The sequence below is a fragment of the Mesoplodon densirostris genome, chromosome 18 (assembly GCF_025265405.1).
Source record: "Mesoplodon densirostris isolate mMesDen1 chromosome 18, mMesDen1 primary haplotype, whole genome shotgun sequence".
NCBI classification, from domain to species: Eukaryota; Metazoa; Chordata; class Mammalia; order Artiodactyla; family Ziphiidae; genus Mesoplodon; species Mesoplodon densirostris.
Genome location: NC_082678.1, coordinates 46092871 through 46118087, shown reverse-complemented (window position 1 = coordinate 46118087; position 25217 = coordinate 46092871). Strand labels below are relative to the sequence as shown.

Sequence of the window (25217 nt, the reverse complement as noted above, 5' to 3'; positions counted from 1 at the left end):
GGCCCCTGCCCTGCAGCGAGGAGGTCCCACCCACCCTGCTCGCACCCTTCTGGGCGGCCTCCACTGTATCAGTGCCTCTGCCCACCTTTGACTGCGGCTCCGGGACCCTGGCCAAGCTGCACCTGCCACTTCTTCGCTCCCAGCTAGAGAGCTGGCAGCGCCTGCGGCTGGGCTGGGAATTGAGCTGTCAGCACCCTCGGTGGGAGGCCTGAGCCTGTGCCTGCACCCAGCACGAGGCCACACCAGCCCGGGGCCCTCAGCCTGGCTGCCAGCGGGCCCAATTAAAGTGTGGTCAGTACAAAGCCCGTGGATATAGGCCTTTAGACCTATGTTATTTATAGCCTCAAGGTGTCTCTGCTGGGATTACAATCAGGAGACGAGGAGGTGGGCAGTCTGGGCCAAGGATGCAGGGCTGCTCAGCGTGGGCCTCTGGGCGTCCCCACCCTGGACCGCCTGCTCTGACCCAGGTTCCCCAGTCGCAGGGTCAGGAGGGCACAGGGCAGCCCTCTGCGTGCATCACCCTCTGAACTAAAGTGGGGGCTGAATCAGTAGTCTTGAAGAGAGGTTTCTGCTCCCGTGCTGCTGTGGGACTGTGGCTGCAGGAACCAAGGAGACACTCAGAGGAGTGCCCAGGGCTGCACAGACCCACGCTGGGGGCTGGCATGGCTGTGCACGAGGGCCCTGCTCTGCATCCCGGCCTCCTCCGCCACGGGGAGGGCCGGCTTGCTGGGACTCATATTTACCCCTGGGTTCGGAGCAGCTGGGCGCAGTGGGCCCCGCAGGAGATCCACAGCTTCCAGGCAGGCAGCAGTGGGGAGGCATGTTCTTTCCGCCATGAGCATAAGCAGGTCTCCCCTGCCCTGGTGCCCAGCCAGGCAACCACTGTTCACTTGCTAATCGCCACCTTCGGTGTACCAGGCTGGGCCTGCCTCCCAGCAGCTGTGACCAGCTGAGCAGTGACCCAGACTCACACTCACCTCCTGACCCTTGCTTGCTCCACCCCTGCCCCCCTGTGGTGTCCTCCCTGCCCCTTATGTTGGATGGGACAGGCTCCAGGAGCTGGACGCTCCCGCTCAGTCCTCGCCTGCCACGCTCACCCCCAAGTCTCAGCACCCCCTCAGGAGCAGCCGTCACCAGGGTGACCTCCCCCTCCACCCACGATCTGATGCTTGGCGCTCCTGAAACGGCTGGCCCTGAAGTTAGGAGAGAAAGGATTCATGAGGATGCATGGTAAGGGTTCTGCACCCAGTTACAGTGTGGGTGCGGGGGAGGGGTGCCGTTCCCACACCACCAAGCGATTCTCTGACTCCCGCTGGGGGTCCTACAATTCAACTCGACTCTGAGACTATCTACCCAGAGATAGCATCAGACTCCGCAGGGTAAGGGTGCAGTCCTACAAGACTGTCCCTGCCACCCCTGTGCCACGCTTCAGATGCCAATCACAAGTCCAGGCTGTGACCAATTGCAAATCCAAGGTTCTCACAACCCCTTCCTTGGGTTCCATTAATGTGCTAGAGAACTTAGGAAACCCATTTACTCACTATATTGCCAGTTCATTATAAAGTATAGCTCAGAAATAGCCAGATGGAAGAGATGCATAGGACAGGGTATGGGGAAAGGGCGTGGAGCTTCTATGCTGTCTCCAGGCACCACTCTCCCCAGATGTCCATGTGTTTGTTCACCAACCCGGAAGCTCTCTGGACCCAGTCCTTTTAGATGTTACGGAGGCTTCATTACTTAGGCATGATTGATTAAATCGTCACTGGCGATTGATCTCAATCTCCAGCCTCTCTCCCCTCCCCGGAGTAGTTGGCGGGGGTGGTGGAACTGAAAGTTCCAACCTTCTAATCACAAGGCTGGTTCTCTGGCAAGCAGCCTCATCCTTAGGTGAGATCCAAAAGTCACCTCCTTAACAAAGGAAAGACACTTTTAGGGCTCTCATCACCTAGGAAACTCCAAGGGTTTTAGGAGCTCTGTGCCAGAAACAGGATGAAGACCAAATATATATTTCTTATTAGAAATCACAGTATCATACTTGGTTTCCTCTGAGAAGGAGGCAGTCAGTCTGTGCGGGATTCACTGGCTGTGTGACCCAGGCCACTTCCTGTACTCTCTGAGCTGCAGACTCCCCAGCTATATTTAAGAGGTGTGTTGAATGTGATTTTTCTAACCTAGACCTCATGTGATTTCTCACTGGCTGGGTCTAGGTCCACAGAAGCCCAGCTCCAGGATCTTCCTCCCTACAATCCTAGGGAGGACCCCTGTGAGATTCAGCTCCCAGGAGATGGGCAAGGGTTTCCCAAGAGTCATCAGCTACCCCCACCTCTCCCACCTCAGAGTCCTCAGGCTGGGGAGAAAGATCAGAAACCTCATTTATGCCAGTTCCAGAAACTTGCGTTGGTACCAGTGGGTGCCCATCTTGGTGTTGGGCAGTGACTCCAACTCTGCCCTTGGACCTCACAGCCCCAGAAGGAACAGGGAAACACTTGGCTGGGCCAAGTGAGGCACACCTATGGGCAGAAGAAGGGGTTACATGCCTCAGAAGCTTTGAGGAGTCAGCCTAGGAGCTGGTAAATAGCCAGAGAAGGTGTGGGGAAGGGAATCCCTGGTGGATAGAACAGGCAGAGGTGCAGGGGTGAGGCAGAAGATATGTGATGAATCACGGAGAGGTGTGGTGTGGTCAGGAAGGAGGGGGTATGTGTATTTTGGGGGAGAGAGAGGAAGCAGGAGAGACTGGCTGGGACCAGAGGGCTCAGATGCCAGCTGAGGAGCTGGAGCTTGAATCCTATAACCAGGGTAGTTCTTTCTGACTCAAGTGCTTTCTGGGGTTTGGGTTGCCAGGCAGGGCAGGGTGGTGCTTTCTGGGACTGAGTTAGACAAAATGCCCCACCAGGAGTTTATACGATGTTATCATCCAAAGTGTTTTGAGGCGGGGCAGGAGCAGCGCGGGCTGGCAGACTCTGGGAGGAGGAGACCAGTATCTGTTCTGCAAGCAGCCCGACCCCAGCTGTACTCAGCTCCCACCCCTTGCCTCTATGGGGCTGGTCACCCAGACCTCACTGTGCTGAGGTCACAGGTATAGGTTTCTGAGATCCCAGGCTAGGCAGGAGGAGTGGTCAATAGAACACACCTTTCTGGCCAACAGGGCACTTGCTGGGTGATCAGTCCCTGAAACTCTGGACTCACTTGTTGGGAATGTTGATTGGGGAACACACTGCTGAGCAGGACGAGGCCCTCTGACCTGATCTGCTCACATCATGTGTTAATTGCTCTTCCTGGACACACGCTGCGTTCCAGCTCCCAGGTGTCATCCAGGTATGCAGGTGTGCTTGGTCAGTGTGCATGTGCCTGTGCGTGCTCATTTCTGTGTTGGTGTGTGAGCATGTGAGGAGGTGTTTATAGGGTCTGGATGAGAAAACTCTTCTTCCACCCTGACCTCAGGCTTGGAGGGTTAAACACGTGCATCGAGATGGTCACCCCAATCCTGGCTTGTCCCCCTGCAACACCAGACATCAGTCTGTTTCATTCCCTGAAGAGTCTATCTTTCCTCCATGCCTGGGTGGGCCTGTGAGCTTTCTGGTTTAATGCAGCTGCAGGAGGCAACCAGAGGTTGTTGGAGCCAAGCCTTATCAGACACAGGGAGGTATGGGACTGCATGTGCTCTTTCTATGTGACCACATCAGTTAAGGTTGTAGGGTGGTGTGCAACAGAAACTGACTGATATCTTAAGCAAGAAAGGGATTTGTTGAAGACCTCAGGAGCTCACAGAATCTATGGGAAGATTGGAGATTCAGGAGCCAGGGCTCTGGGGCCATCTTATTGGGACATTTTCTCCCTATTCTTTTTCCACCCTACTCAAGATTTAAAGCCCTGGATGAGAGAGTCCAGTTGGATCCTATGCCCATGCCTTGATTTATAGCTCCATTAAGACCAGGAAACCAGGGTGCACTTAGGAAGGGAAATGGACATTGAGCATCAAAATAAAACATCAGTGAAAGAATAAAAGACCAGAAAAAAAAAACCCCACAAAAACCAAAGACTGTGTCCATTACAGTGATCTTGGGCAGGCCACTGGCCTTCTCTCAGAGGCAGCCTCTCATGGGACAGGGAAGAGGCTGGACTCAGTGTCCTTCAAGGGATTCTTCACTTCTGATAGTCTGAGTCCATGATCAAAGGAGATTGGAGCGTCTATAATTCAGAAAGTGTTAAGAATGTTCAAAAGAAAGGAACTTCTGTGTTAGTGGGGCTCAGAGGCATTTGTTCTGAGCAGGAGAGAGAGGCAGAGACGAGGCGTTCTGAGCAGAACTCGTGAGGCAGGCCCAGGCTGGGGGGGTGGAGGGGCTCCAAGAGTCCCCAGCTTGACAACAGCAGGAGCAGAGAGGAGGTGTCCTCTCCCTACCCGTGGGTGGTGAGCTGTGGAGAACGTATTCAAAGGGTGGAGGGAAATGGCACAGGGAAGTTAATGGAGGGTGGAGTCAATCAGGGAGAAAATGCCTTTACCAGAAGGGCCCGGAGAGGAATCTGGCTGGTTCTGAGTCACGCAGAGCAACAGATCCATGATGCAAATCAGCGCACACTTACTGAGCACCTGCTAAATGTCATTTACTCATTCAGTCACAAACATTCTCTGAGCACCTCCTCTGTCCTGGACAGCGGAAGTGAATCAGACAGCGTATGGACCCTTAAGGCTCACGATCTGTTGTTGGGCTGGTGGGGGGGAGTGGTGGACGCATGTACAAACATAATCAGCACAGTGAGTTTGGTGTGATGGAGGAGGGATACACAGGTTACTCAAGTAACCTAGGGGAGGAAATGACAGTGTAAACAAGCAGGTCAGGGAGGGCTTCCTGGAGGAAGTCATGGCTGTGCTGGATTTCTGAAGGACTCATGGGAGGAGTGACCTAGGTAGACGGCATAGGCAGAGCAGGACTAAAAAGCCAGGGGAGGGGGCTGCCCAGGTGACGCTCTCCGTGGTCCTGAACCACCAGTGTGTTAGTAGGACAAGGGCTTTTGTGTTGAGGGGAGAGCAGGGACTAGAGACAACTGCCCCCAATTCCTGCCACTCCTCTGGGCTCCAGGAAGTATCATAACTATGAGCGAGTTCAGGGAGATCAATTTTCAGTGTAGACGAGTGTAATTTTGAGAGATGGGCAGTAGGATCTGAGGCTGGAGATTGGCATGGGTCATGAAGGGTTATCGGAGATCATGTTAAGGAATTTAGATATGTTTTAAAAATTTATTTTATTAAGTATAGTTGATTTCTAATGTCATGTTAATTTCTTCTGTACAGCAGAGTGTTTCAGTTATACATATATATATTCTTTTTCATTTTCTTTTCCATTATGGTTTATTACAGGATATTGAATAGAGTTCCCTGTGCTATACAGTAGGACCTTGTTGTTTATCCATTCTATATATAATAGTTTGCATCTGCTAATCCCAAACTCCCAATCCATCCCTCCCTCACCCCCCCTCCCCCTTGGCAACCACAAGTCTGTTCTCTGTGAGTCTGTTTCTGTTTCGTAGATAGCAACTCAGATATTTTTAATCCTGTAGGCAGTGGGGAGCCATGGAAAAGTTTTGTGCAAGGTAGTGGTAGGGTTGTATGTGTGATTTAGAAAATTACTGGCAAAAAATATGAAGAAAAGGCCAGAGGGGAGACTTCCCTGGCAGTCCAGTGGTTAAGACTCCATGCTTCCACTGCAGGGGCTGTGGGTTCGATCCCTGGTCGGGGAACTAAGATTTCACATGTGGCTGAAAAAAAAAAAGAAATGAAAAAGACTGGAGGGGAATGTTGGAACAGGTGGTGTTCATCTTTAAAAGGGTCCAAGTGAGACATGGAAAGGTTTGAGCTAAGTCCATGAGCAATTGGGACACTGGGAGATATTAAAGAGAAAAAATGGACAGGCCCTAGAGGTGGGAGTTGAGGGAGAGGAAGGAGTCCCAAATGGCTCCCAGGTTTCCAGCTCAGTGACAATGTGGATGCTGCTGCTATTTGTCAAGAGATAAATGATCCTGGGTGGGAGCAGGTTTAGGGGAAAGATGGTGAGTTCAGTCTTGGATGTGCTGAGTTCAAGGTGCTGGGGGATATCTAGGGAGGAGAGTGCAGGAAACTGCATGTGGACCTAGTGCTTGGAGATGAGGCCACATCTAGAGATGGAGGTTGGGGTGTCCTAGGGAGGTGGATAATTGTTGAAAGCCCAAGCATGGGTGAGAGGCTGCCAAGGGAGAGTGTGCCATGTGAGCAGGGAGGAGACTGAGGCTGAGCCCTGGAGACACTCCTGTGTAGGGAGATGGGCAGAGGGGAGGTGGACTGAGCTCCCAGGTAGCAGCCGTGGGGGAGTCAGTGTTTCTCAGAGTGTGTCCTGCAAAGCTGTAGTCATCTTAAGAGATGTTCTGTGGTCTAGTACACATGGGGACATGGCAGCCTATACTTCCCCATGGGAGACTCCCATGTGTACACTCCAGAGTGTACACTCTCAGATTAAACACTCTGGAAAGTTCCTCAGTTAGGAAACCTAATTCTCTGTGTTTATCCCACCATTTCCCAAACATACTTGCCCTTAGGACACTGGCCGCTAATGAAATGTGCCCTGTTTGTTTTGAAATTATGGTCTAGACCTAATGAATGAGTATCAGAAGGCCCTTTAGCCATCATTGAGTTCAGCCTCCCATCATGTTGATGAGAAAGCTCTGTCCTGGAGAAGCTAAGAGCATCGCTATGGGGCAGTAGAGGAAACACTGGATTAGGGGGTAGACACACCTGGGTTTAGTGCAAGCCTCATCATTTACTAGTGACCTTAGGTAGATTACTTCTCTTCCCTGGGTCCCTTTATCTGTGAGATGAAGATAAGAACCCTACAAGTTCTATAGCTGATGGTCCCAGAGGCTCTCAGGAGGCCACAGTGACTTTCCCAGGGCCATACAGCCCCAAAGGGCTTATTTTCCTCCCCATTACCGTGCCTTTGGTGGCCCCTTATCCCACCTAAGGACCCACTCTAGAGAGTGCCTTTGAGTTAAAATCCCAGAAAAACCCACAGACTGGGAATGGTTGGCTTGCTTGGTGGCAGCTTAGAGGTCCCCCAAATTTGAAAGGCTCAAAACTGCCAATTCTCCCCTGCTCCGGAGCCTACTCAGTGGTGGAAAGGCAGTGCCACGGAAAGGGAACGCTCCCCTTCCTGGCTAAGGCCTAAAACTGCTCCCTGGGAAGAGCTGTGGCTGAAAGGATGAGGAATTTTGGGGAGTGGGAAGGGGACCATGGTGTTGGGCTTAGAGCCATGGTTCTGCCTTCTTCACTGCTGGACAGTCCCCTAGCTGGCCACATCCCCCTGCTGGGCACTGTCCTTTAGCTGGCACCATCACACAGTTATGAAAGTCAGTGCCAGGGCTCAGTCCCAATCCCATGGAGCTCCTAGGTCTGTCCTTCCCTGTTGAATCACCTGCCATCCTGGGCCACCCTGTGGAACTTCCCTCATCCAGCTTTTCATGCCTGCGCTCAGCAAGCTGGAAAGAGGCAGCAAGGCAACTTTCAGAATGAAATCTATTTTCCTAACCCTCCCGTCACAGTCATTCATACCCAACACGTCGAAGCCTATTTTTAGTCACTTTGCAGAATTTAAAATACACCTCGAAGGCGCCAAGAAGCACCAGCTTGGGGATTAACTCTGCTCACAAGAGACAGTGGGGCGGGAGTGGGGACGGGTGCCTTGTGCTGTGTCACCCGTTGGCTATGCCATGACTCACTGTGGCCGACACCTTCGCGAGATGCACCTGCCCAAGGATGTGGGCTCTGGAGCAGCCTGCCGTGGGATCTGAGCTCCCAGCCCAGGCCGAAGTGATTGCACCAACCTGGGTCAGCACTAGCCCTGCTGCCAACTAGCTGCATGTCCATGGTAGGGTCATTTATGGGCCCTGGAACCTGTGTGTGAATAATTCTGGTTTTCCAGGCTCTGTCTAGTTCTAACATTATGTCCTCAGCACTCTGTACAGGATTTTCACTTCAAAGCTGCAAACAAATGAATGGCGGAGGGAGCTTACCAAAACCACAGCCCCTCTGACATGGGTGAGAGTGGAGATTGTGGCCCTGAATACAGAAACTACCTGACCACTCTGCACAGGAGACAGGGCTCCCCGCTCCCCCAAGGGAGGACCTGGGGGACTTCCAGACCCTTTAAACCCTATCCTCCTATCTACCCCCAGAGAGAGAAACTGAGACCCAGAGAAAGTTAGGGTCTTGTCTAGGGTCATGTCACACACCAGGGCAGAACTGGGCTAGGACCCAGCCTCCTGTCTCCCATTCAGGGCTTTGTCGTGTGCTGCTGAAGTGTGATGCTTGCGGTTGCCCGTTGCCGTGCCCTCAGGAGAGAAGACCCCCTTTCAATGCCCTGTTTCGGGGGTGGGGGAGGGGGCCGGTTGGAGCCCTGGCTCTCTCTGCCAGGGGCTGCCCTTCAGAGGGGCAGGGGTAGGGTCTCGGTGTGCACACAGGAATGGGCCCGGCAGGGGGCTGGATCTGAGCTTCCCTGGAGAGGTGGGCGACATAGCCTTCTGTGACTGGTGGAGGCCTGGGTCCCGGGCCAACCCCCAACCCGTCACGCTTCTTGGTTCTTACGCAGCCCTCCCTGAACTGATTAAATCATGGCGGGTGAGTAGCTGCTGGAAAGGCCACGGGTCCTCCTACCCGCGCCCCTGACTTAACCGTCTGAGACCCTCTCTCCAGGATGTCCGTATGCCCTGAGCTCTAGCCCTCAGCTCTCTCCCAGAGTCTCCGCCGCGGTAGGGAGCGAGGAGGGCACTGAGTGGGTGCTGGGAAGTCCTGCTTCCCGGGCGCTACTCTTAGCTCCGTAGCTCCCCACAAACCCGCTCCGTGTCCTCGTCAGCCTCGGCGGCCGCGCGGCTCCAGAGTGACTGCGCCCCCGTCGGGCGGGAGGGGCTCTGCGGCCCGGCCCTCCCCCTCCGCCCCCCGGGGGCAGCACGTGCGGGGCGGGGCTGTGGCCCGAGCCCGGGGCTGATTGGGCGCGGGCCTGGTGGGCGGGGCCGGGCCGCAGCTGTCAGAGCAGCGGCGGCGGCGACCGCGGCGCACCGGGCTGAAACGGTGGCAGCGCCGCAGCCGGGGTCGGAGCGCAGGAGCCGACGGGGCCCGGCCGGGATGGTGCAGCGGCGGCTCCTCGGCGCACACACGCACTGAGTGGGCCCAAGCTGGGCCCCGCGCCCCCCGCGCCCCCCGCCGCCCCGGTCCCGGCCGGCATGATGTGCCTGGAATGCGCCTCGGCGGCGGCGGGCGGCGCGGAGGAGGAGGAGGCGGACGCGGAGCGGCGGCGCCGGCGCCGGGGGGCGCAGCGAGGGGCCGGCGGTGGCGGTTGCTGCGGGGAGCGGGCAGCGGGCGCCGCTGGAGTGGTGACCGCCGACGATGAGGTGCAGACGCTGTCGGGCAGCGTGAGACGGGCCCCTTCCGCACCCCCCAGCACCCCCAGCACCCCCAGCTGCGCAGCCGCTGCCAAGGGCCTCGGCGCTCAGCAGCCCAAACCAGCCAGCTTGGGCCGCGGGCGGGGGGCAGCCGCTGCCATCCTCAGCTTGGGCAACGTGCTCAACTACCTGGACAGGTACACCGTAGCAGGTGAGCGAGTGCCCCACCCAGCCCAAGAACCAGGACCCTCTGCCTCGAGGTACCTCGGGGAGCCTTCGGTCCCAGGCCCCCTATACCCAAGCCTTTCGTGGGGTCCCTAAGGGCCCTCCGTTCAGGCACAACTGGGCAAGTGATGCCCTGAGATCTACTGGTCCAATCCAGGGACCGGCCCCCGCACCCCTGGGCCAGGGGTTGGGGGAGTCCCCACCCCTGGAGTAGCCCGCGCGTCCTCGCCAGCCCTTGACGTCCTATCCGTTGTCCTCTTCTGCGAGAGAGTCTCCTTTGCGTCTCTCTGCGTTCTGGCCTCCGCACCCCCATCCGCCCCAGCCTCAGGTTCCCGGGCCTCTCCTCCCCTTCCCCCAGCCCAGGCTGTCTGTCGGTCCGTAGCCGGTCAGTTCCTTCCTTCCTCCGCCGTCTCCACTCCCTTGCGTGCGTGCGGCGAGTGCGCGCGCCCCTTGCGGGTGTGTGCCAGGGGAAACCAAGTGTGTGCTCGCGGGCGGCGCGGATGTGTGTGTGAGCGTGTGAGCGCGTGGCTGACAAAGGCTTGGGGCTGCGGGGAGCGGAGGGAGGGGCGGGGCGGGTCCGCGGCGCCTGGGGACCCAGGATGCGGTTTGCAGCTGGCCCTGGCTAGAGGCCCGAAGACGCCTCCCCCTGTTCTGTGTCGCTTGGGGCCTGGGGTAGGGCGCGGGCCACTGGGGCTGCCTCCTCCTCTGTGAGCGTCTCCGGGAATCAACCTTGGGGAGGGGCTAGAGGTAGATAGAACAACTGAGTTCTAGCCCCGGATTTTCCCCCTTGTGCTTGGTGTGTGACCTTGGGCCGGTCTTAGCCTATGTTTAGGTCTGTTTCCCCGTTTGTAAGGTGGCTGGTCCTCAGGCCCTTTGGGGATGAAAGGGCGTTCTGGTATTCCAGTCTCCTCGCTCCCCTCCCATAGTTCTGGGGCGGGGGGCGGGGGGGAGGTGGTGGTGCCTGTGAACAGGGGTTTTTCCTAAATAGAGCTGCCCCTCGGTGGGAAGGGTGCAGCCTTGAGAGAAAGAGACTTTGGCCAGGCTAGCATGTGGGGGCTCTCTGCCATGGGAGAGCAGTGACTGGATACCTGACATCCTGGCATGCTGGCCTAACCATAGCTTAGTAAAATCTGGAACTAGAAAAAAAAAAAAAAAAAAAAGAGGGAGGAATTTTGGACAGACTCGAAAGAGAACTAACTTTGTACCCATGGAGAGAGGCAAGCTCTGGCTTAAACCATAAAACATATGCCACCTGGGTCCCCTTCCCTAGGACTCAAGTCTCCCCCTCTGTTGAATGGGCTTTTGTGTCAAGTGGAAGGAGGAACTCTAATGGGAGAGCAGAGGCTTCCGCCTTCCCCCACTCCCACTTTCAAAACCCTTTATCTCTCTGACCCTCCCTGCGGGGAGTTGGAAGTGGGTACCAGTGGCACCAGTTTCCAGGTCGAGCTCAAGGGGCTCTTACTTTGGCCTGGTGAGCAGGAGTACCCAGCACCGCCCAAGTGCACCAGCCCCATGGCACACACATGTGCCATGCTGCCTGGGACCTGGGAGCTTAGGTGCCACCCTAAAGTGGGGAGAAGTCAGAGAACACGGGGGGGCCTGTAGTTAGTGCAACATCGACTTCTGTCCGTAGATGGGCGAGCCGAGGCCCTTGTCCGAGATGGCCCGGAGAGCGCGCGACAAAGCTGCTGTTCGATCTGCCTGTTTCCCACCCTCTCAGCTGGGCAATGAATGGCCTGCTTCTAGTGCTGTAACACACTCCAATTTGTTTTTTCATGCCCCTGACCACCCCCTCTGATATTCTTAGGGAAACCGACTCTGCTAGGGGCTGAGGTGCGACGGTGGGATCAGGGAGGGCTGGTGCTTATCTGCTCCCACCCCCACTTGCATCCCAGAGTCAGAATGCGAGAACAAGATAGGAAATTTCTGGTGAATTGGTAAGGGGGGGTGGGGCAGTAGGGAGGAAGGCCCGGAAAGCTCTGTGCAAACACCGCCTGAGCTGTGCATCCCTCCCTGTCCCTCCAGGGTGGGAGCTCATGCACCACCCTGCCCCCAACACACAGCATACACAGATTTCCTCTCCGGATAAGCCTGGCTCCCTCCCTCTCTCTTTATGGTAGATTCTCCTACCACCACCCCCTTGCTGCCAAGTTCAGTTTTCAGGAAGATTTACTGTTTCTATGGCAACTATTATGGCTTGATGTATCTTGGGAAATTGGGGGGACCACAGGGGAATGGTCATCCCTGGCCCCCGTCCACCTGTTGCTGGCTGTCCAGCTGGGACAGAGGAGAGTAGGCAGACAGTCCACTGCTCAGTCATCTTTGATATTTGCGCCCACCTGATCCCTGAGACCCTCACCATCTGGCCCTGCCTCCCCCATCAAAAAGTGGGTGAGTTCCCACTCTCTTCCTTTAAATCTTTCCTGTGCATTTCTGTGTTCATGGCATAGACCAGCTCTGTCCAAAAGGGATATAATGCAAGCCATGGATATAATTTAAAATTTTCTAGTAGCCACATTAAAAAAGTAAAAAGAATAGGTGAAGTGAATTAATAATGTATTTTATTCCACTCAATATATCCAACATAATTCAACATGTAATCAATATAAAAGCTACTCATGGGATAGTTCGCCTACTTTTCATACTGAGTTTCGAAACTCAGTGTGTTTTACATTTACAGCACACGTCAGTTTGGACTAGTTGCTATTCAGGTGTCCAACAGCCACAGTGGCTCGGGGCCACCACAGTGGACAGTGAAGGTCTAGAGTCTTTGATGCCAGAGTTCACATCCAGGCTCTTCAACTTCCCAGCCATGTGACCTTGGGGATGTCTCCTGAGCCTTCTGGGTGATCATTTCCTCCCCTCCACCTCCCAGGGTGTGTGGCATAAATGAGAATATCTCTTAAGCCAGACTCCTAGGAGAGCTTCACAAATGTCAGCTCCCTGCTCTTCCATGGCTCTGCCCAAGCTGTGCCCTGGCCACTGTGCCCTCCTGTTTTTCAGTTTCTGACAGTTCCTTTCAGGAAGCGTTGGCAAACCCCTCCCTTCTTCACCAGGGCTGATCTCCATCCTGGGAACTCCAGGAGGTTCTGCCTCTGCCCTAGCATTCCCAGCGCCACCCCCAGTTATCTGGCTAATTATGGCATCTCCTCCTCGTTCTCCTCCCCCTCCTCCCCCTCCTCCTCCTCTCCTCCTCCTCCTCCCCCTCCTCCCGTCCTCCTCCTCCTCCTCCTCCCCCTCCTCCCGTCCTCCTCCTCCCCCTCCCCTCCTCCTCCCCCTCCCCTCCTCCTCCCCCTTCCCCTCCTCCTCCTCCCCCTCCTCCTCCTCCCCATCCTCCTCCTCTTCCTCCCCTCCTCATTCTCCTCCTCCCCCTCCCCCTCCCCCTCAGAACCCCCCTGAGGGCAGCAGGCCTCAGAAGCAGGTGAGAAGGACCAGGTTCCCGCTCTTGCTTTTCTTACTGAGCATTGTTTCAGTTGGATGAAAGTGATGTAGCCCGGAAACTGCCTCTAAACCCTTGCCCCATCCTCCTTGGGTGGATGAGGACACTGACACCGGGCGAATGCTGGAACTTATCCAAGGTCACATGGCGGGACGGAGCAGGACCAGAACGCTCCAGTGTGGTCTTCTCTCAGGGGGAGGACAGAGCATACCCCCTGCTTCTGACCTGGAAACTCAGAGACTCTGCTGGCCAGGGCAGAAGCCCTCTGGGCAGATGAGTTTCAGCTCAGTTTAACAGCAGCAGTTTGAGCTCCCCTAGGGCACGTGGCTCTTGCACCCCCCCCCCCCAAGCCCCTGTGAGCCTGGCAGCCACCCACTCTCCATTCAGAGCCCACTCCTGGCTGCCAGGTCAGGAGAAGGAAGAAGCCTCTCAGGCGAGGGTCCTGGGTCTCCTCTTACCAGCTCTACATCCTGGTGCCGGAGCTGCCCGTGCTCCTGGGCTCCCATTCTTCCATCTGTAAAATGCAAGCAGATCTGAGGGTGTAGGTGGTGGCAGCATTCTGCTCCTGGAACCAGGCCCAGCAAGAGGGAGCTGGGCAGGCCCTGTTCACGTTTGGTGAATAACTATTTGAAAGCTGAGATCCTCCCCCAACTTCTCTGGGACACCTGTTCTCTTCCTGAGACGTAGTTTCTTTCCCTTTGATCCCGTACCCTGGCAGACCAGGCACTTGAAATTGGGCGGAGCAGGGGCTGGTGAGGAGAGGCAGAGCCCTGCCCTGGGGGAGTCCTTTTCTGCCAAAGAAGCTGAGACCGGTATCCATGGCAACCACTCACTAACCCAAACCCAGAAGGAGAGAGGAGTACAGGGAACCAGCCTGGAACACAGGCCTGGCAGGGACTGGGGGCTTCCCCAAACACCTGGGCTCCACGCAGGAGGGGCTGCCAGGCACGGGCTTTTATTTATTTTTTATTTTTTTTATTTTTTATTTTTTTTTTTTGCGGTATGCGGGCCTCTCACTGTTGTGGCCTCCCCCGTCGCGGAGCACAGGCTCCGGACGCACAGGCTCCGGACGCGCAGGCTCAGCGGCCATGGCTCACGGGCCCAGCCGCTCCGCGGCATATGAGATCCTCCCAGACCGGGGCACGAACCCGCATCCCCTGCATCGGCAGGCAGACTCTCAACCACTTGCGCCACCAGGGAGGCCCCAGGCACGGGCTTTTAGCTCTTTTTCTGTCTGCTTGGTTGAGGCTGTCCAGAGCTGACAGTTGGGGAAACAGAAGCTCAGGGCCTTTTACAGAGTCACCTGAGTGCGTAGAAGCCAGGTCAGTCCCCAAGCTCCGTGTCTATCTTTGTGGATAAGGATATCAACACCACTCCGCCCTGCCCCCTCAGGTGGCTTTGTCCCCTTTAGTGGCCCTGCCCTGGTCACCACCAAGTCAGCACTACGTAAGGTCTATAGGGCGGGGTGTCCCAGGGCCACATTCCAGAATGCCTGTCTGGCGGGTCAGCGTCCAGGTGCACCGCTGGGCTGGCCTGGAATGCCAGTGCCCCAGTGACTAACCGCCAGCAGCCCATTTCCTTGCTCCTTTTCCTCCTTGGCCACTTTCTGGCTGGTTCTAACAGCATTTCTGCTGTGCCGTTGACCTGTCAGAGAAGTGCTTTGAAACTCACTGCCTTGATTTGGGACTCAGGGCCAGTGACTGGCCCAGCCTGTGCCTTAGTTTTCCCTTTGTGAATGGGGCCGGAAGGCTGCAGGCTGCAGGGTACAGCCTGGTCTGAGAGTGAGGCTGCTCAGAGAGGAGGAGTTCCGCGTCCCTTCCCCAGACAGGAAGTGGCTTTGTTTCTGCCTGGGTGTGGGGGCCTGAAATCCTGAGGGCAGAAGGGGGATGAGAGCAAAGGAGGCAAAGAGGACACTGTCTTGATCCCCAGGCCCCTGGGGCTGGGCTCCTGGTTGGGCCCTGACAGTCTCCTGGGCTAAGCTTCCTACTCCTGGCTTTATCAGAATTGCTCTGTGACCTGAGGCAGATCCTGACCCTCTCTGAGCTGTGAATCCACAGTAGATGATTTCGTTCCTCTTTTTCTGTGGTGGTCAAGGTCTTGCTCTCAAGGGTAGTATGGGGCACATGACTTGGTCTCAGGGACTCTTGTTTTCTGGAGCTCGGCTCTGCCTGTACCTCCCTTTTCCAGGACAACCCAGGACTGTTCCCTAGATGCTGCAGCGGCCAACCTTAGTTTTGTTTTTGTTTTTTTGTTTTTCTGGGGTTTTTTTGGCGGTACGCGGGCCTCTCACTGCTGTGGCCTCTCCCGTTGCGGAGCACAGGCTCCGGAAAGCAAAGTTCCGTAGGCTCAGCGGCCATGGCTCACAGGCCCAGCCGCTCCGCGGCATGTGGGATCTTCCCAGACCGGGGCACGAACCCGCATCCCCTGCATCGGCAGGCGGACTCTCAACCACTGCGCCACCAGGGAAGCCCCCCAACCTTACTTTTTGCTGCCGGGTCTCAGTGGTGTCTCTGCCCTCCTTCCAGGAAGTCTTCCCACACCCCCCTACTCTGCCCACCTCCATCACGGCAGCTACCTCCATACAGGGTGGCTGTCTCCCTTCAGACTCACGTGGCTGAGCCTGGTCATCTCTGTGTCCCCAGTATGTGTGGGGGGCTGGCACAGGCTTGGCTCTTGTTGGCCGACTGAGTGGCAGAATTGAGTTGACCCAGCCCTGCCTGTCCCCAAAGCCCATCCTTCTGGGCTGAAGGGGCACTGGTAGGTTTGAACGACCCTGGACAAAGACCAGGCCCCTGTAGCCGAGGTTGGGGCTTCTCTCGTGGTGGCCAGCGCTGCCCTTTTGTTCTCAGTAGGACACAATGAGCTGGAGGCCTCGTGTCTCTGAGAAGGAAGTGGGGGCAGAGATCAGTGTGGTCCCTGTCTGCCCAGCCCGCAGCCCTGACAATGGGGCTCCCTGGCCCCATGCTGGGCAGAATGGCTCCTGTACATGCAGGAGGGCACTATGGTGGCTTCGTCTGGTCTCTTCTGCAGGTAGGGCACTGGAGGCCAAGGGCTGGTCCCAGGTCACACTGCGAGGTGGGGTGAAGCAGAACGCTGGTCTGCTCTGGGCCTGGCCCTCTCTTGGTAGTTGGGCGTGGTTGGTGAAAGGAGCCCTAGGTAAGATACGGCAGAGGGCAGAAGCATTTATATTAGAGCAAGAAAGAGGCAGGACTGATGCACTAGCCAGAGCTTGGAGGCTAGGGGTGGGGTCCCAGCCTCCTGCCTTGCCCTCAGTTCTCTGCCTCCATAGAGACCTGGCTGGGGTCTACCCTCACAGCCTGGTAGCTCCGTGGGATCTTCCTGGTCCCTTCACTGCCCAGCATGGACTTGCAAATGGGGTCCCAGGCAGCAAGGAGCACCAGTATGCTTTGTAAACTGTAAAGGGCCGTGCCTGGGGAGGGAGGGTGTTACTTGGTCACACACTGTTTCTAGCCCCCAGGTGAGGGCGGTTGGTGTGGATGTTGAGAGGGGGCTAGCTGCAACCTCTTTTCTGGTGCTTTTTGGGGTGAGGTGGTGAGCACAAGCCAGGTTGGGGCGCTTAGGGGTCCGCTCGGCCTAGCTCCTGCCTGGCTCTGTTTCCTTCGCCTTCTGAATCTCAGTTTTCCAGCTGAGAAGCGGGAGTGGGGGTTGCTGGTGGCCTGGGCCGCTGGAGCAGCACACCGGGAGGAGGCTGAGGGCTCGTGGGCTTGAGCCGCGCCGTTCTGAGGTCTCTTATCTCTCCCCACCCTCTCTCCCCCCATACCCTGGACTTATCCCAGGTCTGTGGCCACACAGGCCACACCCTCCGTGGGTCATGATAAGGGTGTGGCCACCTTGTCCCCGGCCCCTGTTGGTCTTGGGAGTCCTTGAGCCAGAACAGGGCCGAGGAGGCTGAGATGGGAAAGGAGTGGCCCTGCAAAGCCCCCAAATTGCTAAGGCCGAGGCTGGTTCCAGGAAAGCTGGCCCCAAATGATAGACCAGAACCACAGGCCAGAGGCCCGGCTGCCTGTCCCCGCCCGCTCTGGGCAGAGAGGCTTGGTGGGAATGGAGGTGGGGGGATGGGGAGGGAGGGCTCTCTGAGCTCTGGGGGTGGTTCTGCTCGCCTTGGGCTGGTGGGGTCTGTGGGCAGGGCTCTGGGTAGGGAAGGGTGCTATGGGGTGCTCTTTATGGGGACAAGTCTGGAGTTTAAGTCTTCTAGGGAGGGGGTGGGGCCTCTCTGAGGGGCTGAGGCTGTGGGCCAGGGGTCCCATTCTCATGGTCCCTGCAGAGATGACCACTAAGCTGTCCTGACAGATGACCCAGATCTGTAGGCAGGCATGGGGGTAGGCGGGTGAGCACATGTAGAACAAACACGATTAAGATTTAGAATGGACCCAGCAGGGATGTATAGGGATCCTAGGCCACTCTCAGATGGGCAACTTGAGGCTCAGGATAGGGGCCAGACGCTCCTGTAGGTCACTCAGTTTGTCCCTGGGGGATGGGGGGAGGGTCTTGCCCTGTGGAAGCTCTGGGGCAGGTAGAAGTGAGTGTGCTTGACAGCCCGGGTCTCTAGCTGAGGAACTGCCTTGGCCCGTCCCCATTAGGCTTGGGAAGGAGCGGGTGGGTGCTGGCGGGGCCGGGCTGTGGTTTCCCAGCCTTAGCCATTCAGAGCCAGGTCAGCAGAGCCGGGCCCTCAGGCCCCTATAATTACCGGGATGGGAGTTGTGGCCCTGCATTGGAGCAGGGGTGAGACTTCCAGAGTGAGCCAGCCCTGAGGCCTCCACAGGGGAACCAGGGTCCCTCCAAGAAGGACCAGCCAATGGCAGGCATCACCTATCCCTTCAGATCCCTAGGCTCTGTCTTTCCAACCACCTGCCCCCATTTTGGAGAAAAGAATGCTGAGGTGGGAATTCCCATTCTCTGGGAACTGGTCACAGCTAGGGCTGTTGCCCCATGATGATCTTCATGATCTATGATAACGTTTGTAACATTTATTGACTACCTACTATGTGCCAGGCACCATTCTAAGCATTTTACATGGATCAACCCATTTAAACCTCACAACAACCATGTACAGCAGATCTTAAAATTAGACCTTGTTACAGAAGAGGAAACTGGCACAGAGAGTTTAAGTAACTTGCCTAAGGTCACAAAGAAGGGAAGGTGGAGAAGCCAGGATTGGAACCCCGATGGTCTGGCTCTGGAGCCCATGCTCTTGGAAATTCAGCTATGCTGCCTGCTGCTCTGAGAGAGGTGGGGTAAATGTGGGGGGATGATGACTGTTTGGGGAGTGAACGTGAGCACCAGGTGGCCTGCCCTGGATGACAGGGCAGAAAGAGACCTCAGGATCATGTCCCAGCCTTGCATCTGAGGCTCGTCTGAACTGGGGGGTCCTGAGGTCAGTGTGGGTTTCTTCTTACACCTTGGCCTTTTTGAGGACTCTGTGATGTCAGCAGGTTGGGTTCTGGACCTGACTCTTCTAGGGGCTATTGAAGGACCAGCAGTGATGGGGGATCACTGTATCTGTGACCAGCCAGATGGGTGAGTCGGGCCAGATTCCATCCAGCTCTGGGGGTGCCTTCAAAGTTACAGGCACCTCCTCAACAAGAGCCCCAAAGGAGGGAGTTGGGTGCAGCACCCTGATAGACATGACCTTGGATCTGGGCCCTGGATGAGGTGGATCTTAGCAGGTGGGGATGAACAGTCCAGGAAGAGGGCATGGCTACTGTCAAGGCTTGGAGGCCTGTGGGCCATGATATCTGAGTCACAGGGGCTTCAGACCAGCCAGGCCAGTGGTTTCCAATCACCTGGGCAGAGTGTTAATAGATTCCTGGCTCTGGCTTCTAGACAGGGTGATTGTGCAGACCTGGATCACGGAGGCCTCAAATGCTAGAAGTCTGGGCTTAATTTGGGTGGCAATAGGGAGCCACTAAGCTCTACTGGGCAGCCACCCTCAATGACCTAATTTGGTTACACTCTCAGAACAGTGTCTGGTGTGTAGTAAGCACTCAGTACACGTTAACACCCATATTATTGTTGTTAGCAGTAGTATTACTGAACCAGGGACCTGGGCCAGTGGATTTTGAAGACCTCGTGGGTGACTCTGGGCCCTAGCCAGAGTTGACAACCACTGTGACACAGCCTTAGCTCCTTGAGTCCAGAGATTGTCTTGTGGTCTCTGAAACCCCAGCCCAGGACTTAATAGGAAGTTGATAAGTGCTTGTGTGATCAGGCTGCAGGAGGGATGCTGGATGGGCTAGTAGAGGCTGGAGGCAGGGAGTCCAGGGAGGAGGCAGTTGGTGAAGGAGAGAGAGAATCGTTGGGGCCCATTCATGGGAGGCAAGGGGGGTGTCATGGTCGACTCCCAGGTGTCTGGTCTGGGGAGTGGACCAGGTAGGTGGTGGAGCCGTGGAGTCGGGGTCCAGGTGGCTGGGATGCTGAGAGATGATAGAGCCTGTGGGGTTGAACCACCAGAAGGCAGTTGGCTTCAGGGGGGGGATGGAGATGAGGACATCGAGTTGGGGAGGGGTGAGAACTCTTTTAAGAACCTCAGCTGTGGGAATTCCCAGCGGTCCAGTGGTTAGGACTCGGTGCTTTCACTGACATGGCCTGGGTTCAATCCCTGGTCAGGGAACTAAAAAAAAAAAAACAAAAAACTTCAGCTGTGAAGGGGTGAGAGAGACAGAGCGGCTGGCAGGGGGGATGAGGCCGGACTGTTTTTACCACCAGGGTGAGAGAGGGGCGAGCACGTTTGTGCGCTGATGTGCAGGAGACAGGAGTAAGGGAGATGCTGAAAGCACGGCTCACGCAGCGGCTGACCCGGGCCAGCTATCCAGGGGGCAGGAGGGGCAGTTGGCCTTGGACAGGAGGAGAGCCCCTTGGAGGCTTGAGAGGGGTGTACTTAGGGTCAATGGGTAAGAAAATTCAGGTGCTCCTGCTTTTCCAGAATGTTTTCTTGGCTCAGGGAGGAGGACCCTGTGGGCAGAGGACGATGTGGCTGTGGATTTGGGGCGACTGCCTGGAGAGGCCTGGATCGGGAGCTGTGGCCGTGGGACAGAGCGGGGCTGTGGGTGTGGTGGGAGCCCCGCCTCGCCCACCCCGGGCTGGTGGGGCTGGTGGAGTGGGCGTGGTCTGAGCTCCTGGGCGTGAGGCCCGTCCTGTGACCCGCTAAACCTCAGCCTCCAGGAAAGAGGCTAAAAATAAGGCTGTGGTGAGGAAGGGCGGGGGGGTGTGGGTCCAAGCCTGCCTGGAGCCCAGAGGAAAATCTGAGGCAACGGTTCGGGCTGCTGTGACACACGCTCCCCGTGCCCGTGGCCAGTGGGGTCTCACCCGCCTGCAGCCACGGCCCTTGGCAGGCCTTGAAGAGGGAAAACAACCGAGAAAGGCTCAGGCAGGGCCTGACCTAGGGTCTTACGGCCTGTATGAGGCCCTGTTCCCTGGAAGGGTTTCTCTGGCCTTCTGCCTGGAGCTCAGGCCTTGGACCCAAGACTGGGTTGCCGGGGGGTACTGGGGTGGGGACATCCAAAGCTGCCCGCGCCTTGGTGTCTAGACTGCTCAGGAGTTCCCAGGGACCCTGGATGCCCATCTGGGTATGGTGAAATATGCCTCCCCCTTACGAGGAACTCTGTTCAGTCGAGGAAGTCAAGGAAGGCTTCCTGGGACTTCCCTGGCAGTCCAGTGGTTGGGACTTAACCTTCCAATGCAGGGGGTATGGGTTGGAGGCCTGGTCGGGGAGCTGGGATCCCACATGCTGCAGGGCCAAGGAACCAAAGTATGGAACAGAGGCAGTGTTGTAGCAAGTTCAGTGAAGGCTTTGAAAATGGTTCGCATCAAAAAAAAAAAAAATCTTAAAAACAAAAAAAAAGGAAGGCTTCCTGGAGGCAGAGGCAAATGCTGGCCCTTAAAGTCATGGTTGGGGGAGTGCGTCCAGTCAGATGGCTAGGATGTGCCTTGGGGAGGAAGCAAGAGTGTTTTGATTTGCTGTGGACCCATGCCACCTTTTTTTTTTTTTTTTTTTTTTTTGCGGTATGCGGGCCTCTCACTGTTGTGGCCTCCCCCGTCGCGGAGCACAGGCTCCGGACGCGCAGGCTCCGGACGCGCAGGCTCAGCGGCCATGGCTCACGGGCCCAGCCGCTCCGCGGCATATGGGATCCTCCCAGACCGGGGCACGAACCCGTATCCCCTGCATCGGCAGGCGGACTCTCAACCACTTGCGCCACCAGGGAGGCCCCCATGCCACCTTTATGATGACCATTTTGATATGGCCTCCCTCCCAGAAAGTGGGCCTGTGGTTGCTGCAGATCCACGCCCTCCTCTGGGCCGTGGGTGGGGACCCACAGTGCAGGGCCCAGGGGGACTTTTACCCTCCTACCATCTCCTGACTGTATCCATCCTTCCGTCTACCCAACGCCTAAATTGTGATGGTCCCTGTCCTGGGTTCTGGAGATGACTTGCCATGGTCCCAGCTCTCACGGGGCTCCTGATCTAGTGGGGGGTGAGGCAGACCCCCGCCCATCCACCTGTGCATCCACGGCACAAACAGTCACTGTGTGCCGGACCCCGGGCTGGGGGGCAAGAGTGAACCACGCAGAGGCTTGTGGCAGAAAAACAAGCTTTGGTTTTTGATAATAGACCCGGTTTCAAATCTCACCCCTGACATCTTATGTGCTGTATGACAAGTTATTTCATTTCTTGGAGCCTCAGTTTCCTCATATGTAAAATGGGGATGATAGTCATAGATAAGCCTGGGTAGCAGGGATAGAAATACCCTCTGTAGAGCCTCACGGAGTACCTGGAACTTAGCAGGAACCAGCAACGAGTGGCTCTTTGCTCCCGGCCACAGTGGATCCGAGGAGCTCATATCCGTGTCCCTCTCTGTCTTCTCTGTAGAACAAACTAATCCTAGTGTGACAAGTGTTAAAACAAGGATGGACAGGGGAGAGTGGGGGCAACTAGCTTATGGAGGGTGGTGGGAGGGGGAGAAATTAGGGAAGACTTCCCAGAAGAGGAGGCATCTAAACTAGTCTTGAAGGTATGGCAAGAATTAGCTCAGCCAACAAAATCGCACCAGGGTAAGAAGAGGGAGTGTGTGTAGTCAGGGGCCCAGGAGTAGTTTGGGGTGGCTAGGGTATGGGGTGCGGGGTGGTGTCCTGAGAAGTGAGGCTGGAGGGTGGGGTTGGCGGGGCTGAACCTGCAGCCCCACGGCCTGCTGAAGGCAGGGGAGCCACAGGTGAAGGTGATTCTGTAAGAGAGGGATGTGATTGGATCAGGAGGCTACAGAGGCCCTGGCTCAGGACTGGGAGTGGGCTGTGAGGCCGGGAGGTGAGCGTGGGTGGTTCCCCAAGGTCGGGCCCAGCCATGCCACCCACAGGGCCTCATCGAACTCAGGGCCTCTGAGGCCGGGTCGGGGCACCTCGGAGATCCCACTTGGTGGACCTGCCATCCACAGGCCCAGGACCGGCCCCTGGTTTCTGCCTTCAAGGTAAAGTCACAGCCCGCCCTGGTTATTAAGTCATTAGCTGGGTCTCACACAGCCTCTTCATTATGGGTAATTATGGTGAATCCACTCTGGATATTAACAAGGAGGAGACCAGCTGCTCTTGGCTGTCGGGCTGCTAGAACAGGAAATCCCTCAGCATCCCATGCCTGGGTCTTGGGTGGGGGGACAGTGGCTTTTTCCCCAGCCCCAGCCACTGGACGGGACCCTCGTACTGTGTTTGGAGATTCCACTTTCACCCATTTCCCTGTTGTGTGACTTTGAACATGTGGCTTAACCCTTCTGTGCCTCAGTTTCCTCATCTATCCAGTGAGATGACAGTACCAGCCTCATAGGGTTGTGTGAGGGTCAAACTAATGAAGCACTTAATGCTCAATCATACAAACCATCATCCTTTTAAATGCTGACATCATCATCATCATTGTGTGGAATAGTTCTGGGAGTCCCCCGAAGGCAGGGTCCTGGTCCCTTCCTCTGTCCCCTGCATGGGGAGCTCCTGAGACAGGCCCTGTCTCCTTTCTCCCCTCTTCCTTCTCAGTGCATACGTGCAGGGGTCAGGGGGACTCTGGCCTGTGGCCCAGCCTCCTGCTGTCCTCAGATAAGCTGAGGCAGGGGCCCTGGGAGCTGTGGGGCTGGGGGTTGGGCTTACCCAGGAGCCCTGGTTGAGGGCTGCACGAGGTCAGAGGGGGCTGGGCAGTTGCTGGCCTCTATACAACCACGGCTGGGTCTGTCCACAGCTGTCGATCGTTTCTAGTTGTTCTGGTTGCTGCCTCCGCTTTGATGTAAAAAGCCCTAACAAGAGCGAGAGCGCAGGGGTGGCTGGGAGTTGGGAGAAGGGCAGACGTGGCCTCGAGGGCTCCGCTTCCCCGAGGAAAGCAGGCCGGGAGCCCCGCCTGCTTCCCTCTGCCTCTGGGCTCCTGCATCAGAAAATTGGGAGTCCTGGTTTTTGTCCTGAGGACAGCTGGGGGAGCACATGTTTGTGCACACGTGCAGGTGAGCGGGTGTGTGTGTTGCCTGTGAGCCCTCTCCGCCCTCCCCTTGGCCAGGGGGCTTCTCCTGCAGCTTTCAGTGGCTGCCCACCCACTCTCCGGGCTGTGGGCTTAGTGGTCTCCCCTGACGGCAGGGTCCACGTCTGGGGTCCCAGCACTTAGTCCGGGGCTGAGCTGCAGATGGGCAAGAGGCCCAGGCTGGTAGGAGGCTTGGCTGCCCCACTGGGCCGAGTAACCATGGAGGAGCCTCGCCTGTCTGCGCCTTGGACCCCACACTGGCCGAGTGAGGGGATGTGGTCCTATCCCCAGTGTGAGCACCTCAGGGTAGAAGCTTGGCCTCCAAGGCTTCTAGTGGCCTGGCTAAACTCGGCAGGGTGGAGTTCTGTAGATGGGGCCAGGCTGGGCCCTGCAAGGTGGAAAGAGGGCTGGGCTGGGGCTGAGGGTCGCCTAGGCGGGGCGTGCGAATGGGGGCACCCAGGCGTCGGGCGTCGCCAGTAAGCACCCTCTGTCTTCTCCTCCCAGGTGTCCTTCTGGACATCCAGCAGCACTTTGGGGTCAAGGACCGAGGCGCCGGCTTGCTGCAGTCAGGTGAGGCCCACCTCCCGCCCTGGCCCCCCTCCTGCTTTCTAATACCTGGTGGGGATTCCCTGCCTGTCTCTTCCTTGGCCCTGAGTCGCTGGAAAGAGGGTGAGTTTTGTGTCCAAATCCCACCTGTTGCCACTCACAAAAGGCACCACTTCCCCGAGCCTCTGCTTCTATTCTTGTGAAACAAAGCAAATAACACCTGCCCTGAGGGCCTGTGGGTGAGATACAGGAATGCAGGCAACCTGGGAATCACCTCTCAGATGCCAAAACAGGAAACTCCAGCTGGTCAGCCCCAGAGCCTCTCGCAAACCCAGGGCAGGAGCCTGAGAACCGGGGTCCCAGACCAGCCCTGGTCTTGAGGTTCTCGGCCCCTCAACCCCCGGGGCCCAGCCTTGGGACTGGTGGAGAGGCAGGGCCCGAGCCCCCCTGGGCCAGGGCAGCGTGGCAGGTGATTAAGCATTTACTCCAACCTCTGCCCCTCCCTCCAGGGTCCATGTCAACCTTGTGGCTGCCCTGCCTGCTGTGTAGTCCTGTAGGACCTGAGCTCCTGGCCCTCCACTGGCTGTGGCCCTGCCGGCTGTGCCCTCTGCAGGACTCTCAGGCCTGGGCAGAGACTCAGAGCCAGTATTACATCCCAGGGCTAGTTCTGACTCGGCCCTGACCTTGCTGTTTGGCCAGCTCCCTTGGCCCTGATTTCCCCTTGGTCCTGGAGTCCATCTGGCTGTGAGGCCCAGTTAGATGTGGCTGCGAAGGTGCATGGTCTGCATTCCACTCTGGGAACCCCGTCCCCTCCCGGGCTCCCCTGGGAGGGAGGGGCGGGGGGGCTGGCTCTGTCCAGGAGCCTGCCTGACCCGTCTGGGTGGCATTCCACCACGCACTGTACCAGGTCTCCACGGCCTCCTTGAGCCACAGCCATTCAGCTAGGCTCACTGCCCATCCTCATGTCCCAGATGGGGCCTCTGGGGCTCAGAGAGGGGAGATGAAAGCTCCAGGGCTCAGCCCAAATACGTGAGAATTCACCGAGCTAGGACTAGGGCAAGGCTGTGCCGTCCAGCTCCTCCTAAGGGCGCCCAGGTCCCTGCCC

General features: G+C 57.1%; 1 protein-coding gene across 1 annotated transcript in view; it reads left to right on the top strand.

Annotated features, from left to right (window-relative positions):
* The first annotated feature begins 9132 nt into the window (after window positions 1–9132).
* The window catches only part of SPNS2 (SPNS lysolipid transporter 2, sphingosine-1-phosphate), a 34726-nt gene continuing 18641 nt past the window's right edge, over window positions 9133–25217 (top strand). Inside the window, exons 1-2 of the mRNA XM_060080569.1 lie at window positions 9133–9613; window positions 24071–24136. Coding sequence (XP_059936552.1) covers window positions 9244–9613; window positions 24071–24136 — 436 coding nt within the window. The 5' untranslated portion in view covers window positions 9133–9243. The remainder of the gene's footprint in view (window positions 9614–24070; window positions 24137–25217) is intronic.